Genomic DNA, 20,481 nt, shown 5'->3' on the forward strand with positions numbered 1-20,481 from the left:
CAAGTTGTGGGTCAGTTGGCAGTCAGAATTGAAACACGGTGATAAATTGTCCAGCCAACCCTGAACTCCCTGTTCTCCTGGAAATTACGTTTATGCGCTACTAGTTTGCAATGGCAAAAATACACTTTGAAGGAAACATTTTCTATTAACATCAAGCGGAAGTGCTGTTAACTAAGGTAGCTGGTAAGTCTCGGAAATGTTGAAGCAGAATTTAATGGTAAAACAATAAATACTAGACGATAATGTAAAAGACGGACATACGTGCAAATTAAATAAGTAGTTTTATTGCAAACCTGCAGAACAGCCCCCATAGTTTGCTGGCTCTTGATTAGTAAAACAGTATTCTCTGTCGCCCAAATATATCTTGTTCTGAAATTGTTTAACTGCTTGGCCTGTTGCACTACTGTTAATAAGAAGCACCTTGCTTTTGTGTCTCTGTCAGGAATGTTATCTGACGGTCTTGAAAAAACAAAACTGACTGATGGATTAAATTCATCTACAATTTACTGAGAGTTCAATTAGAAGCAGCAACAAAAAAGCTGGGGAGAAACTACAAAAACATACAGCCAGTAGCAAAACATTTAGAGAAATGTAAGCCAGAGTAATTTTACTGTATCCGGTGATGTAAATGGAAGAAATAAGTTATTGAGAGTTCCGGGATTAAAGTGGACCAGCAACCATCTTAATCTTCCTCTAGATGTTTGTTAAAGAAATATCCAAACTTAAATGATCCTTTTTTAACTGCTCCATCCATCCATTTGATTTGCCTCTTATCCAGGTTGCAATAATGAAATCATACCATATGCAAATATTGTTATACACTGCTGGAAAGTACCAAAAATATGATAAAATTATGAATTATTGTAGGTCATACCGTCCTTCATACTTTGATGTTTCAACCAATATGATCGGGACTAGTGGTCATTGTGTGTGGAAGTAAAAGATCTTTAAAGTATTGGTGAACCCTGTAGAAACCCTGATTACATGACGCAGGCTTTATGGTGAGAAACTCGTTCTCCCCTCCCCTCTGCATGGTCAGGCGGTTACATCGAGCCTCCATCAAGCAATCGGGTCAGTTGACCGTAGAAAAAGCTGCTTCTTCTTTTTTTTTTTCTTTTTTTTTCGTTAAGCCGCTCAGCCATGAAGCGGCAGCATCGCAGTGTTTCTGCAGCCAGGGACAAAGATAAATGCCCCCCAAAAAGACTGGAGGAAAGGGTGAATGGGGGGAAATGAAAAGCGGGTGAAGCAGCAGTCGAGGATGTGGAAGGGGAAGATGGCAGAACGCCAGAGTTAAGGGTGTGAAAGAAAGCGTGAAAGAGGGGGAATGATGTCAGGTTAAGAGAGTGATAGGGACAAATGTAAAGAGGGTTAATAGTGAGGCTGTGAAAATATGTGTGAGGAGGAAAAGGAGGAGGGGGAGTAAGGGGTGCCTGCCTACCGGCAATGCTTCATCGTCTTACGTAACATGGGCTGTGTCTTCCTTTAGCCACTGTTGCCATGGGGAGAGATGCTGGGGGGGGGGGGTTTCTAAGCTCCCGATGCCTCACGGGTGGGAGAGACTCTGGGGAATTCTGAGCTGAGACTTCCCCTCCTCGAAAAGAGAAGAAGAGTGATTTATAAATCCTCTGGTGATATTTTTAGACTTTTCATTCTGAATGATTTCTGTTAAAGCATTAAGCAAAGCTGCTGGCTACTCTTAAACCAAAATAAATAAATAAGGAAGCTGCCGCCTTTTGAACTTTTGCGTGAGCGTCGTAGTTTTCGTGTGTGGGAACCTGCAGGGCGTCGATGGGTGACTCAGGCTCAGGTTCAGGTGTGCCGTGTAAAATGAAATCCAGGCATTCTTTATAACCACAATTTCTTTTCTTTTTGTATGTTTATGGCATGACTAACCGTCTCCGTCTCAGTTTTGTGTGTGTGTGTGTGTGTGTGTGTGTGTGTGTTATCATCAGTCCAGTAAGTGAGTGATGAAGAAAACACCCTCTAACACCTGTAGTGCTGATATGAACAGTTGATTCATTGAAAGCAATTGTTTGGCTCAAAGGACTCTTCCAACATTTTGTTTTTTTTCTGAGAGTTGGATGAGAAGATCAACACACTCATCTCCGTCTAGTATCAGTCTTCTCTTCTCACTATCGGAAAGACCGAAAGTAATTTTCTTTTCAACGCTTGTTTTCTTGTCAAAATTGAAAATGAGCACTTTTGTTGACGCTTTCTATCAATGTTTTTAACTTTTTCTTACGTTTTTGTCCCTTTTTTCAACACTTTTGACACTTTTTTCAATGTTTGTCACTTGTTGGACGTTTTCAACACTATGTAACACTAACTTAATAACTTTAGTGTTCATATTATTTTTTGAATTTATGGTCAATGAACCTCCATTTATGGGAAATTATACCTAATGTTTGAATTAGAAAAGCAGAAATTTGGAATTATTTAGACAAAAATTAAAGGAATTGATGTTGATTGATAATCACAGACTGGAATATGTCAACTTTTACCCAATACTATTTGGAAACACTTCAATTTGTTTTTCAAATGCTATAAAATTGAATAGGACACCCCAAAATTAATGCAAATAGAGATTTGCTAAAGAGCGTTGTGTGGAATCAATCATGTTATTTTGGGTAGTTAAAAAGAACATTGATATAAGAAAACCGGTCAATTTGACCTGAGGACAACATGAGGGTTAACCATTTAAGTAATTTTAATGATCACAATGACTAATGTTTGTTGTTTCAGGTTTCTTGAATGGGAGGAATTGCAGCTTTTTCAGTGTTTGACATCATTTAATTTCTTTTTTCAAGTTTGTTGGACAAAACCAACAGTCATTGGACATTTTTATGTCACATTTTATAGAGTTAACCGTTGAAGGTAACACACACAGGTGGCATCAAAACTTTTTAATGTAAACCCACACAATGTGGTGACTGGCAGAGCATTTGTGAGGTTCTTTATACTGTAGCCCTTTTTTATGCGAAAACGTCGAAGTAGATTGTACATGGGTACCTTATGAAGTGGACACTGTGTTTATATTAGAGCAGAAACTATTTATTAGCAATGTAACAATTATTAAAATAACTGTTACTATTATTATTGAATAATCCATAAAATTAAGTTTTTAAGCAAAATGCCAATTTTCTTATTTCCTTGTTCCAGATCCTCAATCATGAGGATTTGATGCATTTTTTTGTCTTATGTTTTTTAGTGTTTTGGACTGCTGGTCGGACAAAACAAGACTAAAAATTAATGGATTCATTAAGGACAAATAAATAATCTGCAGATTAAACTAATAGAAGTAAAATATTCTCAGCATAGTCATGACTTGCACCCGTACTCAGCAGTCTTTTCCCTGTGTGTTGATGTTGAGGGGGTGGTGCGTTCAGGTGCAGGTTGATCCTGTACGTCACACACCTTCTTCCTATCAGTCCCGCCTACTCACTCTACACAGATAGGATCAATGCACAGAATGAATAGATGATTATTAATAGCAACTGTCGGGGCGTGGGAGGTTGTACGCAACAAGTAGGTTAGCTGCTAATCTGATGTTGACAGCGTGTGTGTGTGTGTTGGAGAGGAATTAGTGCTGCTTTTAAAGCCTCTATCCTGCTTTTTTTTTGCTTCGTTATAGGAAAGAGCACTGCTGCTCGGCTTAAGGAAGTCAGCGCTGATGCAGGCGGGCAGGCAGGGAGGGCTTTCCCTGATTTAGAGTAGGGTTGTTGATTTTTTTTTTTAGAAGGAAGACGAGGAGGGAGGAGAGGAGAGAAGGGGGAAAGAAGGAACACAAAGGCAGGCAGGGAGGAGGAAGAAGCGTGGTTGCTACACTGACAGAGGAGAAACCAGGCAGAAGTGAGAAGTGAAAGCACAGCGGCACAGCTGTGTGTTGGTGTGTGAGGACAGACGGCGGCCAGACGCTCGGCTTTCCGCTCTGCAGAGGCATTTTTCTCCGGGAGACAGAGAGGCAGAGGAATGTCAGCGGTTATTGGTTGGGAAAGTGTCCGTCTCCCTGGTTCAGGAATGTCAGGTGTTCCCCCCTAAGCACAACTGACTCCGGGAGGGAAAACCAGCAGCCGCAACTCTCTGAGAAAGTGTCGACCTTCTTTGGTTCACTTCTGCCTTCTAACAGGTATTGTGCTGCGAGAGCTCGTCTTTGTGCTGAACAGTTTGTGTTTTATTCCTTGATGCAGGCTTTGTTTGAATTTGGGCACAGTGTGTTTCAATATCTCCCTCTTATTTTCTCTTTCTCTTATGCCATTACATCATTTCATTTTCCTTAAGTTTGTAATTGTTCCCCTTCTTGCCTCCCTGTTTTTGTGCTGCTTTGATGGGAAAAATCCATTTAAACTGATCAGGATTCACAGTTTTTCACTTTTTTTTAAGGCTGAAACTAGCTATTGCTTTCATTGTCAATTACTCTGCCAATTTACTATCTTGATTCACATACAAAATGGTCTAAAAAGTCTATCCATTCCAGTCTCCTACAGCTTAAGGTGCTTAAGGTCTTCAGAGTTTAGTTTTTGTAGACAACCAACCATCCACGTCAAAAATATTCGGTTTGCTTGTTCACACAAGACAATATCAAAAACACGCATGTACATTTATTTAGTTAAAAAGCACGACATCTTCCCATTTGAGAAGCTGGAACCATGAAAATGTCTTTTTTGGTTTCAAATGATTATCACAATAGTTGCAGTAGTCAACTAATTAATTAATCAACTAACTGTTCCAGCTGTACTTATTTTACAGTTTGAATTCAACAAAAAAAAATACCAATGTCACGACCAAAACAAGTTTCTAACTGCCTGTTGGTCTCCTTTATTTACATCTTCTAACCGTGTCAGTCATGAGGCTTTCTACACCACTAACAAGCGCTGGCCTGCAGCGCCATATCCGTCCTCCTTGTCCAGGCTGCAGCAGCTGACTAATCAACATGAGGACAAGATAAGCCTGTGGATGAGCTGCCGGTGTTATGCAACAGCTCGGTCCAGAGATAGGGCAGCGCTGAACTTAGACACTTCTGACTTCTTCTTCAACAACCATGAGATCATCAGACTCACTTAGCTTCCCTCTCCCCCAAGCTGGGTGACTTCATGTAAGAATAGATGTAACTATTATAGAAAAGAAACGCAGTGAGGTCAGTAATGAGCGCTGTTGCATGCACTCCTGACTGTTTATCTGAAAACATCCTTTTGTTAATTGCTTTTCCTTTGTTAAGTTCTGCTGTAATTTCATTACGCTCTTTTAAATGCGTCATCTTGTTAGCTTTCCTGGAAAGATCCACCTCAGCAGCGGCCTCCGTTAATCCTCCGGTGTTGCAGGATTTCCTTCCTTTCCGAGTTGAGCATTTACTCACTCACTAAGTTTCCACTGAATTGTTTGCATGGACATTTTTTAATTGAGTAGAAAAGCCACAAGTTTATACGCGTGGATGAGGAGGAAAAATAAACAAAACGCAAATGAAATGGAAAGAAAAACATCATGTGTACATGCAACCCAAAGTTCTCAAATGAATACTCAAAATAATCAAACGGCATATTTCCATCACAATTTCCATATGTTTTCCTTGGTTTGAGGTTTGACTGCCAGTATTTTAATTACGTCGGCACGTTACATCCTGCATCAGTTCAATGGCAACCGACTGGAGAATTGGCTCCATCAGCTGTTTATCTTGATGAACCAACTCCCAATGTTCACTTAACAAACAGTAGTGGATGGAAAGAGGCAGACATTCTCATTTTCTATTGCTGAATTTCTGTAAATGTTGTTTGTTGCTTTGATTTGTGCTATATTTGGATGAAAACTTGACTTGGAGAAAAACATATCGTTAGTAGAACTGCAACTATTTTGATAATCCATTCATGATTTAAGTCACCTTTTTTTAGCCAAAGGCACCAGAACTATGATGGTTTTGGCTTGTTAAAGTTGAGAATTAGCTGCATTTTGTTTGTCTTACATTTAGGTGAATTTAATATCTTTGGGTTTTGGACTGTTGGTCAAACTAAACAAGCCCATGAAGAGATCATTTTGGGCTCTAGGAGGTTGTGATGTGGGTTTTATCGGCTAAATGATTAATCAATAATGGAAAATGATCATTAGTTGCAGCCCTAATTGGTACTGGAATCGTTATTTTGTGCTCAGATAGGATGGTGAACGTGTGAGTAGAGTTTTTTGGTTTTATAGGACGGCCATGTCCTTATACTGTTTTTTTTTAAGATTATTTTTTGGGCATTTTAGGCCTTTAATGGACAGGACAGCTGAAGTTGTGAAAGGGGAAAGAGAGGGGGAGTGACATGCAGCAAAGGGCCGCAGGCCGGATTTGAACCCGGGCCGGCTGCCTCGAGGAGTAAACCTCTATACATGGGCACCCGCTCTACCAACTGAGCTATCTGGGTGCCCATGTCCTTATACTGTTTTTAAACTGTAATAGAAAAAGAGCAGAGGGGAGTGGGCAGTAGTGGCTTGAAAGAGATGGAGAAAATGGGAATAAAAGAGGGTGACGATGATGAGAAGAGGCAGAAAGGAGGGAGGAGAATGGGAAGACAAGGTGGGGAAATTGAGGATTTAGAGTAGGAGGAGAAGGAACAAAAAGGGAGGGGGACGCCATGTCTCTCGTGCTCGGTGTGGTTATGTAATGTTACCTTCTGCCTACTGCTGATGGCAGAGGAAAGCACAGACTAACAGCAGTGAATGTTGTGGAGGTGGGTGGCAACAGACACCACAGAGGAAGAAGCAGCATGTGCGACTCCCAACAAAGATAGTACAGAAATAAGATGCGTTACTCTGTAGCTAAAACAGAGCGCTCAACACACTGGGTGAAAAGAGGAGCTGCAGCAGTGTGCAGTACAACAAAAACTATGGTGATTTCTGAAAATGAAACTATGTAAAACCTATTCTGGTACAACCTCTAAATACAATTTTGTGAACCTGAATATTAGCATAAAATGGGCACTTTAAGGTTTTTGTTGTTTTTTTACAGGTTGAATCCCTCAAAAGGTTAATTTTGGACTCTGGTGCTAACGCTTCAATGGTTGACGTACACAAGGCTGTCGAGACATGTCCCCCTGTGTTTACATGCAGTACCAGCCATGTATGTACGAGATTGTGTATGTGCTAAATGAGCTATGAAAGCAGATGGTTGTCTGGCGGCATCTACAGAGAGAGAAACCAGAGAGAGCCTCAGAGCAGCTGCAGGAAAGCCCTGTGGGAGTCTGCAGAGCCGGCCACCGGTCTCTGCAGGCAAGCCGACTGTACAAAGTAACAACACACTGCAACAACTAGGGCTGGCTTTAAAAAAGTGTTTTAATTCCAATTAATTTAATTTTAATTAAATTTATTTGAATAATCAAATATCAATAAAAAAATCCTCTCCAGAGTCACTCTCTGTCTGTTTCATATAAAACTAGAATACCTATGTCATGCTAGCTTGTCGGAAAGGGTTAAAAATACTCATAGGCTACATTTTGGTGAAGTAAAAATTGGCATCGACATTTTAAAAGGGGTCCCTTGGACTCTCACCTCAAAAGTACATCTGTGCAACTGCTTTGGGGGTTAACTCTTAATGTAAACATTATTAATTTTAATAATGCACCAGGTTAGAGGGAGGGAACCTTGTAAAATTATAGAACCTCTTTCACATCCAAGCAAAATTGGTTTTACAACTGAAATATCACGAATCAAATTGTAATTGAGTCCAATCGAAACCTTGTGAACGAGAATGAAAACGATTCAGGAAACAGTGACAATACAACACACTGTAACACACAAACTAACAACACACTGTATAAACACAGTGAAATAACACTGTACAACACTGTAAGCAATAGCCGCTGCTCGACTAATTAAATAATAAGTTTGGCTCTAAACTGGGTACAGCCTGAAATAAGGATTGTCTTCATTCAAGACAGAAAAAGAACATTTGTTTAAATGAATTCATAATGGATTTCATGCTGTGAACATGTCTCACATTTTTCCATGTACAGCAGCTCCTCCCCTGAGTGTGGGAGGCAGCCGATGGAGGAGAGGCTGATGCTTGTTTTGCAGTTGAAGCAGCAGAAAGGAGGACGGAGAAAGAGAATAGGCGAGATTCAGAAGCTGATTCTGAGCAGGATCCCACTGTTGTTTTGTAACATGATCAGTGACCTCACACACCTTTCAGATCCTTATTTCCTGTATAGGCTCTTTCTTTTATTACACCTGCCTCTCACTGCACTCAGCCTCATAAGCTCCAGATCTAATTAAGAGTTGTCTCTTTTCCTTGAAGGCAGCAGTAATAGTCTCCCCTCCCGTAGCGAAGATGGCGCTGTGATTAGATTCGGAGATACAGGAGCAACATCTGTCAACCGGATGAAACGTATTGGCCAGAATTGTGTTAGATTCCTCTGATGGTACTCTGCATTATAAATGTGTCTCTGATGGTAAGTGGCCGTGTTCAGGCTTCTCTGGAATTTTAACACTGGTGGAAGAAGTATTCATATCATTTTATTGATGTAAAAGTACAGAAGTATTATCAGTGAAATGTACATAAAGTCTCAAAGTTAAATATATCCATACCCTGGGACTTCTTTATTATTATTATTATTATTATTAGTAGTAGTAGTAGTAGTAGTAGTAGTAGTAGTAGTAGTGGTATATATTTATATATATATTGATTAACAGGAGAGGTAAGAAGTTCTGAAATGTGAATATGAGACAACTAGACACTACTTTACAAGAGAAGACATTTTTTTTAGAAGCTTATCGTAATTTTCTTTTCGTAAAATGTGTTTACAACAGCTGTCAGATAAATGTAGTGGAGTAGAAGTTTTAAGAATGGAAATACTCCAGTAAAGTCCAAGCATCTCGAAATTATACATGAGTATATTTACTAAGTGACCACACAGGTTTCAGACTGCAGTTAGACCTTTTGCTTTTGATAAAAGTTAAAGCCGTTTGCCAAAAAATCTAAGATGAACAAAAGAACATCTGTATGTGGCCTTTGTGTGCGACTGAATGCAGTTCTGATCGCGACTGAATTTGTTAAAGTTTTGACATGAAGCCAAGAGAAAAGAAGGTTATGATGGGAGCCTTCTCTGCGATTGAGCTTTGTTGTTCATCGTTCCTCCCTGCGTGGTTTTGGCTTAGTTTCAGTTTGGTATTCAGAGTATGAAGGGGTCAGCGTGGGCGTCTGGTTGTATGCGGAGAGGAGAGGATTTTTTTTGGCAACAGAGACTGACTGTGAAGATGTGTGTCATTATGTGTGTGTTTGCCAACATTTTTAACCTAATGGACACCCGGCACACATAAAGGGCAGAGTATTATAGGTTACTAGCTGGATTACTTCATTCAGGCTGTGTTGCATTATCAGGAGCTCATCTGTTATTAACACAGATATTCCCACAGGGATGAGGCGGTGTGTCCTCCACTGCTCTCCACACAAACACAAACACCTACAGGGGCAGTGTTTGCAGAGTGATCCCTCCTTAGGTCATTTTTAAGAACAGTAGAGGCCGTGTCTGTGACTCAGTGCTTATTTTACCAACACTAACTTTATGCCGGTGCTTTGGCCGGCCTAATTACAGAGCATCATGTTGATTCTGGAGTCTTTGCCTGTGAAGTATTTATCTTCTGTACCCCGGCAATGACAGTGCAGAAACTGCTTGGTCACCTTGTTTGTTGTCTTTGGTCCTAGGACAATATTTATCGGATTTTCTGAACCTCTTTTGCAGCCAAACTGTAAAACCCTCAGAATTCCCCGTAATGACTAATCCAGAAATAAAGCAGAGGGAGCTTCCTCTTTTTTTTCAGTACTTTTTTTTCAGAGGTTAAACGTACAGGCAAGCATCACTCAGGGAGATGCTTCTGTCATTTGGTGCCCATCTAGTCGTGTTTATGAAACGCTAGTCGGTTGTCAGCCTGTCTGCCCTGAGCGGGGTGAATCCCCTCCTTTAAATATCGACCTTGGCCCTTTAGAACAGTGACCTGCAGGCTGTGTTTGACTGAAACCCTGCAGCGTTATCTCAGCCTGTCAGTGTCAACATCTCTCTGTCAGGCAGTGTTAACCAGAGCTTCAACTGTATGATACAAAATTTAAAGTTGACTTTAAAAAATCTTCAGTTTTCCAGACTTTTGGTTTTGCACTCACACACAATCTTCTTAAAAAAGAACAATTTCGCTGCTGGGTGTCTCTGTTTTTCCACAAATTTTCTCAGTTAAGATTAAAAAAAACATCAGTGGTTTGCTGCTTTTAAGGCATGACAGGGAAACTCCATTCATGTAGGACATGTCATGTGCTTTATATTAGACTTAGATTATTTAAATGTAACTTTATTAACCAAAGAAGGAAAAGCAACAAGAAAAGAGAGAAAATGCATGTTACAGTTAAAAAGTAGGGAAGTCAAATTTTAATCTATAGATCAGCAGTTAAAAAATAGGAACAACTATTTGTAAAAGATTAAATACATGTAGTAAATATATACAAATAACTAGAAGCGGTTGAAGACAGATATGCTATATACATAAATACATATATTGCGAATAATAAACAGCTTTTAAACAGGTAGTAAATTCAATATATAAATACAAAAATGCTTACGTGCTAAACTTTGTCTGAATAAAACAGTCTAAAATTGGCAACATTTTGATTTCAACCATGAACTGTCGGATTAAAGTAAACAAGAGCACGAATGTGATCGGACTTCCAACGGCACACACATTTATTTGAACCCTCCTGTTGTCCTCGGGTCAAATTTGACCCGCTTTCAACAACTTAGTACATGTGAAATTTGTGTTTCTTAAAACCAAGTCGTCAAAATTGTTCACAAGTAATATAAATGATCCGTTCAACTTTGATTGAATTTGGCTGTTTCATTAAATTTTATAGCATTTGTGACAAAAAAGTGACAAATGTGTCGGAAAAAGCTTCAAAAATGTCAGAAAAGTGGCAAGAAAAGCAAATTGAAAGTGGAAAGGAAAAATTTCAGGAAAAACAACAAAAGTGTTGAAAAAGTTGACCAAAACGTTAAAAAAAAAAGTTTTCATTTTAAATTTTGACGCAAAAAAACAAAAGTGGCATGGTTGACCGGGTAGACCGCACAAGGGTTAAAACATGTCTGGTCATATCAAGCACGCTCAAAGCAAAAACAAAACTACACCGTAAGATGCAACCTCATTATAGAGAAGGAACAGAAAGAGAAGCTGTAGGACGAGAGTTGGAAGTCTCCCCACTGGGACGGAGCTGTTGGGCAACCACCAGTTGGAAGAACACATTAACTTCCTCCCCCTCTGACAAACAGAGTGAGGGAGAAGGATCCCCTGGAGGGTGCCAAAGCCGGCTTAAGTGACGTCACCCCGGCCTGCTCTGTTTGGGCAGACCCTCCTGCTCCCCTCCCCCCTCCCCCCCTGCTCTTTTCATGAGCCTTACAGGAATTCCCCTCCTCGTCACTTTATTCAGAGAAAAACGCCCTGCACCGTTGCACAGCCACAGCTGATAGGCCGGAAACACAGACTTGTGACTGCTTGTGTTGACACTGGAGTGTGTGTATATGTGTGTATATATGTCTGTTTGTGTGTGTGTGTGTGCGCGCACTTGTTCTGTTGTGTGTTTGTTTCATGAAACATCAGCAGGGTAAGAAGTGAACATTTTGTCCTACAGGCCGCTGTGAAACACTCCGAGATATCCTGCATTATTTACTGTTATAAACGAGCTGTTTGCTCTCTGCTAAATGGGATGTTCGTAGCAGATGGAGGTCAGATGTGTGTGCAGCTGCACATCGGTTTATTTGTGGTGTTATTTGACTTCTAAATGTCCACAGCAAAACACCTTTGCTCTTGTTGAGACAGCTCTCAGCGAACAACACAGACAGGAAGCAGTCAGTGTGCTGTCACTCAACTGTGGCGCCACGGTAACCAACAACAAGCAGGCAGAGTGGCAGTCGAGCCTGAGTGTGTTTTCAAAGTTGTTCAGTGCAGTTCCTTCAGCTGAAGCCAGCGCTGCTTTTGATTTTGATTTGACGCTACCTGCAGGATGCCAGGCCGCTCTCTGTAGACTGATGTGTAAGCCCTGGTTTTAATTTTAATTTTAATTATCTGTTACAGTAAAGCTTTCTCAGAGACTGTGTGGTTATCTGTTATGTGCTTAACTTTTGTGCATAGAAGTATACATCATGCAATCAGTTTAAGACCAAGAAATAGTCCTCTAATCATTTTTAGATTAATGATTGAGCTTTAGAGGTGCTGGTAATGAGGGAGGCTAGCTGTTTCCCTCTGTTTCCAGTCTTTATGCTAAGCTAAGCTAACTGGTTGCAGGCTCTAGCTTCATATTTACCGTACGCTACAGTGAGGTCAATCTCATGAGGAAGGAAATAAGTGTGTTTTCCGCAAACTATTCCTTTAAATCTGATCACTTGTTTTGTTGGACCCGAAAGATCTTCAGTCTTCACCTTGGTAACAGTTGTCAAAAATTGTAAAACAAAACCAAGTTTTTTTGTGGTGACATTTTTTTTCCTCCTCCCTCCTCCTCCATTTTCTTCTTCTACGGCTGACGCACAAAGCTCACTGTATGTGTTTTTTCTTTGCATTGAAACGAATGAATCGTGCTTCCTGACACACCGGCCGTCAATCTCTGAGCTCAGTTAGTTCTGTGTCACACCACTCACAACCCGGGGGGGTGGGGGGGGGAACTCAAGACGCTGACTGGATGAAGTTTGACGTGCAGCTTGTTTTACTTCCACTTTTTTTGGCCTTTGCTAAAAGTTCACTAAAAGTGTGTTTGTGTATAGTTGAGGACTCACTGAAGAATTTCAAAGACTGTTTTCACGTCCTATCTGCAACAGTTAGGCTCAAACACTGACAGGAATGTAAAGTAGGAAGTTGCTCAATGTTCAGTTAGTACTTTTTTTATAGAGCAGTAGGCGTATTAGAGCTAAAACAATGAATTAATAACAGTATTTTATTCAAACAAAGAGGCAAAAGTTTTGGTTTCTTAAATGTGAGGATTAGTAGTACTTTTACTCAACTTTATACTTTTACTTCACCCCATTTCATCTTTCGATAACTTTTTCAGGTACTCAAATGAATGTTTTACGGCTTTTTCTTTGTCTTTAGTTACAGTAAATTGAATACTTTGAATAAGTTTCAGATTTTTTACAAACCAAACAATCGAGGATTTGATCAAGGAAACAATCTTTAGATTAATCCATAAGGAAAATACTCAGTGGTTACAGCTCTATATCAAATAATTTAAAATGTAACAGTAAAATGCTGCTCACACATGAATGCATCAGAAATAATAATCTAATAATATATAATAGCCTAACACTCACCAGGAACATTTTTTCATCATTAGTAATTATACTTTTGATACTTTAAGTACATTTTACTGATAACAATTACAAACCTTTGCTTACATACCATCTTTAATGCAGAACTTTCACATTTAATGGAGTATTTTTTCAAAGTGGTATTTGTACTTGTACTTACGTAAAGGATGTGAATACTGCTTTTCTCTCTGTTATACAATTAAACTGAATAGGTTTGGGTTTTGGACTGTTTAGTCAGATAAAACACACACTTTGAAGATGTCACGTGTGATTCTGCAAAATTATGATTGGGATAAAACACTTTGACTAAAATCAACGTTACCCAACGCTATCTCCTTGTTTAGTTTGAATTGCTTTAAAAAGATGTGCTCAAACCACCCAGTAATTTGCAAGAAAAAAGCAAAGATTAGAGAAAAGCTGAATTTTGTGTAGTAGAAATGTTTTTTCTGCTTAAATATCCTAAATTAATCAAGAATTTAAGTTGCAGATTGCAAATCCTCTGTGGTTTGTAATTTACTTGCCTACATACTACATAAAACAAGTTTACAGGCTTCACACCTTCACCAATTTGTGACTGCGAGGGAAGGAAATCATCATTTAGTGTTTCTTGGCTGCTGCTTCTGTGTATTGTTTGGAATCTGGCTCGTTCTTGTCCACTTCGGTTCAGGCAGTTTTTTTTGGGGAGGAAGGATAATCGGTGTGTGGTCTAAAAAAGGTTGAAGAGGGAATATTCACATTCACGTTCATCCCTGCCTGCACCATTAAACCCCCCTACACACACGTACACACACACCACCCGGTAAAGTTCTCGTTATATCAATTTTTCACAAGGGTGCTCACGCAGTCCCAATAATCAGTGGCCTCCAGTCTGCTGCTTCTTCCACCTACAGTTTCCTGCGGGGGCAGCAGTACTACACAGATACCAAACCACTGTCTTTGTCTGTGTGTGATCAATATTTCATTCGTTGACTTGGGTTTTCAGCTCCATCACGAATTGTTAGGAGAGAAGGAAACATGTCCTCTAATTATTGTTATTATATTTATAGAAAATGGGTACATTAAACAAGCACATTTCTCCTTATGACTGTTGAGCCTGTGTGTTTGTGTACAAGATCTGGATCTTTTCCCCATTTTATAGACATGCATTATGGAAGGTTGCCCAACCAAAGCTCTAGTTTTTATTTTTATTTAATTAACTCATACCTGCCCTGGCCATGTCATTTCCATTCAACATTATGCACATACTGTTAACAATCTGCTAGAGCTGGTCAATATGTAGAAAATCAAATATAATAATGTTTTTTAACCAAATACAGTGATGTCAATATTGCGGCAATATTGTTGCTTTGACAATTGGTGCTTTCACAAAATATATAGACAATGAGAGTTTAGACAAACAATCATCAATAATGTGGCTAAAAGGACAAACTGAGTAAAGAAAAATAATAGAACAACTAAAAAAGCCTGGTAAGTTCAGAAAATGATGTAACTTTAGTGTCATGTAGCCTTTAAAACCAGGAAAAGACAACACTTACCGTATGTCATATCACAATATCGATATTATTTCAATATATTGCCCAGCTCTAGGTATATATCTAGCTTCATATATCGATGTCGATACAATACGAATATATAGCCCAGCCCCACAATCTGGACTGCTGCCTGCCTCCACCTTGATGCTGAGCCGTCAGCAGCTGATCTCTAGGCTGCAGAGAGAGCACAACTTTGATTGAATGCTTAGTTTTAAGTTTGTTTTTAGATACACCCAACGCTCCTCTTCTTCTTTTTGCTCTGCTTGTTGCTCATTAACTGTACTGAAGGACAGGTATTGATTTAACCCTTGTGTTGTCTTCCCGTCAAAAACACTTTTGATGAGGCTTTAAATCAACGGTTTTAACCTTTTCTTACATTTTTGTCCCCTTTTCCAATATTTTTGACGTATTAGTTTTTTTCAATGTTTGTCTCTTTTTGACCTTTTCAACACTAACTCATTAACTTTAGTTTTACAGTTAATTTTGGAATTTATGGTCTATAAACCTCGTTTATAGGAAATTATACCTAATGTTTGAGTTAGAAAAACAGAAATTATGAATTATTTAGAATTCTGTATCTCCTCTACCCTTTTAGGTCGGTTAGATCTGATAGAGCGAACCACTCCAGCTCTCAGTCTAGCTAATGTGTGGAACGAGACGGGGGAAAGTCACTTTGTGCTCCCCTCTAAGCCAGCTGATGATCATAGAGGGCAGGCTAACGGGACAATGGTATAGTAGAGGGGATTTCTTTGCTCTGCATCATCTGTTCATGAGAAAGCACTTCCTGTACCACTTTTTATTCTTGGAATTCCAGCTTTCAGTCTCTTTGAATGGGTGTGTCCGTTAAGATATAGAATGTGTGAGACGCTGACAGTAACCTTTATGGCCACTTATTGCATGGGTCAGCTGCTGAGAGCTGCAGAAATGCTGCGTCTCCTCCGCAGGCCACAAGAGGAAAAACTAAGATAACATCAACCCCTTTTAAAGGTGACAGGGAATTCTGCAAAGCTCATGCAACTCCCAGCTGTTGTTGTGAATGTTATAGGAGGAGACGTCCTTGTTTAATAGTTAATATTATTATAATAATAATAATAATTAATAATAATAGTTATTCTCATATGAAGCCTGATTGCATTTTCTATTTTATACTGATGTTGATTCATAGGTAAAGAAAAGGAAAGATTGTTCCATTTACATCTGTTATGTAAACTGTAAAAAACAAAACCGAGCAAAGAAGTTAACACAGCTCCGAATGAATCTGCAGAATATTAATAGGTTAAATTTCATGTTGTATAAGACAAAGTACAGCAGGAAATCTCCACATCTGAAAGGCTGCAACCAGAAGATTTTTGATTAATCAACATTAAAACTGTTGCAAATTCATTTTCTGTCGATTAAGCAACCATTTAACTGAGGAATTGTTTCAGCTGTAGAAGGGCAAATGCAAATGTAGAGGGCTACAATTAACTATTATTTTCATAATTGATTGATTTGCTGGGGTACACGTCAAAAACATGAGAAAGGATAAAGCTTTTTTTTTCTTTACAATGACAATTTGTCTTCAAAATATCAAAATAGTTGCTGATTAATCGACTCATCATATGTCTCTACATTGAGGTTTCCGTCTTTTTTTGTTTAGTGGAAAATGTCCTTGTTATTGATCGCAGTGCACACACAGTGTACAGCAGGCTGGTGGAGGTGCTCTTGAGTTACATAATCTCCATCACCCTCCCGCACAGTGACGGAGAAGAAGGGGGCAGCTGCCGACTCCCATCTCGTCATCTTCATCCTGCTGAGACATCTTTTCCTCCTCTTCCTCTCCAAACACTGTTTGTTTGTAGTGCTACATGTGCTGCAGTCCACATCCAGCTGGCAGTGCACCAGACATCAAACTGCTATCACTGTATGTGAGTGTGTTATATTGACAGCTTGCTCTGCACTAACAGGCACTTCAACCTTTAACACATGTAATGCCGTTTTCACTAAAACATAAAATATGATGAGTGAGATAAAGTGATTTGCTGTAGCATTTGTGCAATGATGGCTGGTGGTCGCCCATCTGCCTAGACGCTTACTGGCATTGTTCAGGCTTGTTGCCGGTATACTGGCGTAGTGTCGCGCATACTGATGACACCCCTCTCCCTAAAACATATAACTTGATGCTAGCAGGAAAAGCTGGAGCCGAGCCGTCAGGGCCATCTAAAATACGTGAACGCAGTGCATATGGACTCTGTGAAAAACTGTCGTTGATGTCCTCCATTTGGCATCTTGAGGCCCAGCAGGGCAGGCTGTCGTGCAAAATATGAATGTGTTACAGGCTGGCAGCAAGGGCAGGAGAGCGTGTAGAGCCTGGTTATTTGTCGGCCAACAGGCAGAAGGGCCTCTCAGGGGTAATCTGGTGCCAGGGAGATGCAGTTGTGCTGTTGCATGTGGGTTGAAGTTGCCACTTTGCTGTAATGTAATGTAATATTGGTATTCAATAGAAAGCTGGGGGTCTGGTTCCACACAGAAGTTTGGTTTGTAAGGTCCAGAGGCGAGTAGGCGCTCCAGCTCATTAGCATGTGTTTGCATCTCCGGCTACATCTTCACTGGTAAATGTCTGTCAGAAAACTTAATGGACTTGAGATGGGCTTCCCCTCCCACTGAGCAACCCCCTGGCCAACGCTGATGGATTGTAAATTCACATCAGGTGGGATTCAAAAGCATGCACGTTTTTTGTGTGGTGACGTCACTTTGGCCTTGGGGGCGCACATTTCCCACTCTCCTCGACAGTGCAGACAGAGGAGTGGGCTGGAAGATGCGGGGGGGCTGCATACAAGATTTGTGGTTGTCATGACAGCAACCAGTAAAGAAACAAACTCCCTCGCCCACAAGCCCCTGCGTAATTGACATGTACCCACCCACTCCGTCCCTCCCAGAATACTCCTTGCATATCATTAGTTGTCACGTTGCCCAGATCAAAGATCACGAGTTGGCCACCTTGAGACTGAACCTTGATCTGCATTTTAGATTTTGTCCCCGCATTTGTAATACTGTGCTACAAACAGCGCTGCATTAGGAGAGTTATCAGGGGCATCAGTCAGATGAAGGAGAGAAAGATGAATAAACAATGTGTAGATGTCGATCCATCTCTTCTGCGATTTAAGTAAGATGCACAGCAACATGTTTAAGTTGCATCAGAAGACTGTATTGACTCATATTCTACTAAATTATTAAAGACAGTCAGATGCTTCGCATGCTTTTTGCTTACAGCCTACTTAAGCATACTAAATCCCTCCGGTGGAAAGTGGTTCAATGTGCTTTGCAGATTATTGGTCATTTTTGTGTCATGTATTGGTTGAAAGTAGCTTAACCAAAAAAGGAATCATAGTGTTTCTTGTCTGGCGTATGTAAAGTACAGTATTCTAAAGTTTTTCTGTTTTGTTTAAACACTACACTTGTAAACAGTTTAAAAGTTAACAGTTTACTTTTTTACCTACTTAAGTGTCTCCTTTTTTATGTTTAGTACCCTTAAACTGTATTTTTCCTCAAATTTTGTGGTCATGTTTTGATCAATGTGCTCTGGTTTTCATTACTGGCAACATGCAACATTTGTGTAGATTCCTGTTACTGTTTTCCTGTGGTTACTGGACAATTACACAGATTTCAGATGACGTATCAAAAGTCTCAAAGCATCCATAGTAAAATGTGTAGTGTAATATCACCCAGACCACCTCAGCAACCCCAACAGCCATAATGAGGCAAATATGAACGACCCTATAATCATTCCCTGCTGTTTTATAACTTGGGCACTGTGCATGGAATATTTCTTTGGCCTTTTTTGAGGCTAACGCTGTCTGATCCCTTTCTACTGATTTGGGTGTATCCTGTTCTTTTCCATGCTCCAGAGCTTCACTTCCTGGTTGTCATTCAGCATAAAGGGTCTTCTTTGTGGCTTGTTATGTGAGAAATGCAATCCAATCTATAACGGCTTACATTCTGGTGTCTTACCATACACAACCACTAATCAGATTTTTGTTGGTCAGTAATCACTTATGCATTGGTTTGCCATTGCGGTCTAACTCAAGAAATATGTATCTAGCTGTGCAAACAATGAAGCATATGCTTGCAAAAATCTACCTCCAAACCTCCTAACCACTAAAATAAGCATTTATTATCTCAAATTGGTTTTGCAATAACAGACATTTACTTGAGGAAGCTGCAAGGGCGACCCGTGGTAACCATAAGGGAAGTTTCCTTTCTGTGTGTGTCGCTGCCAGAAAAACAAAACCTACCTGATTCCTTTTGTAGGATGGTGTTCATTTATATGTCCTACCTTTCTATCTCAGACATAAACAAGCCTTCAGGCCTCTCCTCATGAGCCTTGGTTGCTGTGTTCCTGCTAGCTGGGTGCATTTGTTTTGCTCCACGGCGGCACAGGGAGGGCTGGGGTTGCATTATGTAATCTATGGCGTGTGCCTGGGATACAAAGAGAGATGTAAAAGGGTGTGACTATAGTAAGACACACACACACACACACACACAATTAAATAATCTATTGACCTCTTCTGTGGCCCGCTCGTGTCCACCCCTTCCTCTGAGTATTCCTGGCATCGCACTGTGTTTTTTGGGAACCGCAGAAGAACATCCTCTTTCACCCTCCATTAACATTTGTGCAATCTAGGACAAAAATCTTACCATTGGTCCTTGAGGACTCGTCTTGCACTGTAATGTCATGTGCAGGGCACAGAAGCCACAGAGGGTTTATTTTTCCATCTAATTCTATGATCATGGGAGGCAGAAACATGCTGAGTTTCTCTAGTAATTGTCTATTTTTCTCTGGTAATTTGTGAGTGTGTTGCGTGCACACTTGCACTTAAAACAAATAGAAGGCTCATTGCTTTTTTTTATTGATTTACACAACAAAAACACAGATCTGGTTCTGCGTTGACTCAACGGCACTCGACGGCCCTCTGCTGACTGCTCTGCGACGACGCAAACCCCGTTTCAAGCCCTCTGCCGTAGCTCGACATGCACCTTCAAAACCTTGTAACTTTGTGTCAAGGCAACGCAGACTGCAGGGACTGTGATTGATCAGCTTGTCCTTTGTGATGATAATAGCCAGTGTTTAAAGCAACCTACTGTGGGGAGTAGCAACATGCTACTTCACTGACATAAGCTTTGCAAATTAACTCAGACATATTTTGGTTACAATGCCGGGGTTATCCGTTTATACAGTGTCTACGTCAATAACATTTTAAAATAAGCACTTTGACGGCAAGCAGTACATTGTGTGCAGTTGTGCTAAAGTTTGCTTGCTGACATAACGTAAACTGTCTCTCTCTCTTTCGTCGGAAATGGCAGAGTTTCTTGACCAACCCTCCGGAAACCACACCTCCTTGCATCGTGGCGGTGAAATGCACCACGATGCAAAGAAATGCGTTCAACCCCGACGCAGTACTCCAAAAGGGTCACAACGCCGTAGGAGCGCCGTAGGAGCAACGATGTAGAGACGGCGTGGTGCTGACGCAGAAGCGTAAAACAGCCTTAATGTTCATGTAGAGTTCATGCTTTTCACATCCAGAAGTTACTCCGTTATCTGCTTTAAGAAAAAACTGATTACTTCAGTTCACAGTAAACAAAACTGCCTCGTGGTGAGAACAGCTCAGAATATG

At 40.2% G+C, this 20,481-nt stretch overlaps 1 protein-coding gene across 6 annotated transcripts in view; it reads left to right on the forward strand.

The window, feature by feature from the left end:
- Positions 1 to 20,481, forward strand: part of hivep1 (HIVEP zinc finger 1) — a 54,326-nt gene that overhangs the window by 19,638 nt on the left and 14,207 nt on the right. Inside the window, exon 1 of one of the 6 annotated variants that reach the window (XM_034891631.1) lies at positions 11,951 to 12,030. The exons of 4 other annotated variants lie outside the window; for them this stretch is intronic. In XM_034891631.1, coding sequence (XP_034747522.1) covers positions 12,027 to 12,030 — 4 coding nt within the window. In that variant the 5' untranslated portion in view covers positions 11,951 to 12,026. Of the gene's footprint in view, positions 1 to 11,950; positions 12,031 to 20,481 lie in introns of those variants that run through there. One more of the 6 variants, XM_034891630.1, reaches the window with a different exon arrangement.

Source organism: Etheostoma cragini, chromosome 14, assembly GCF_013103735.1.
Source record: "Etheostoma cragini isolate CJK2018 chromosome 14, CSU_Ecrag_1.0, whole genome shotgun sequence".
NCBI classification, from domain to species: Eukaryota; Metazoa; Chordata; class Actinopteri; order Perciformes; family Percidae; genus Etheostoma; species Etheostoma cragini.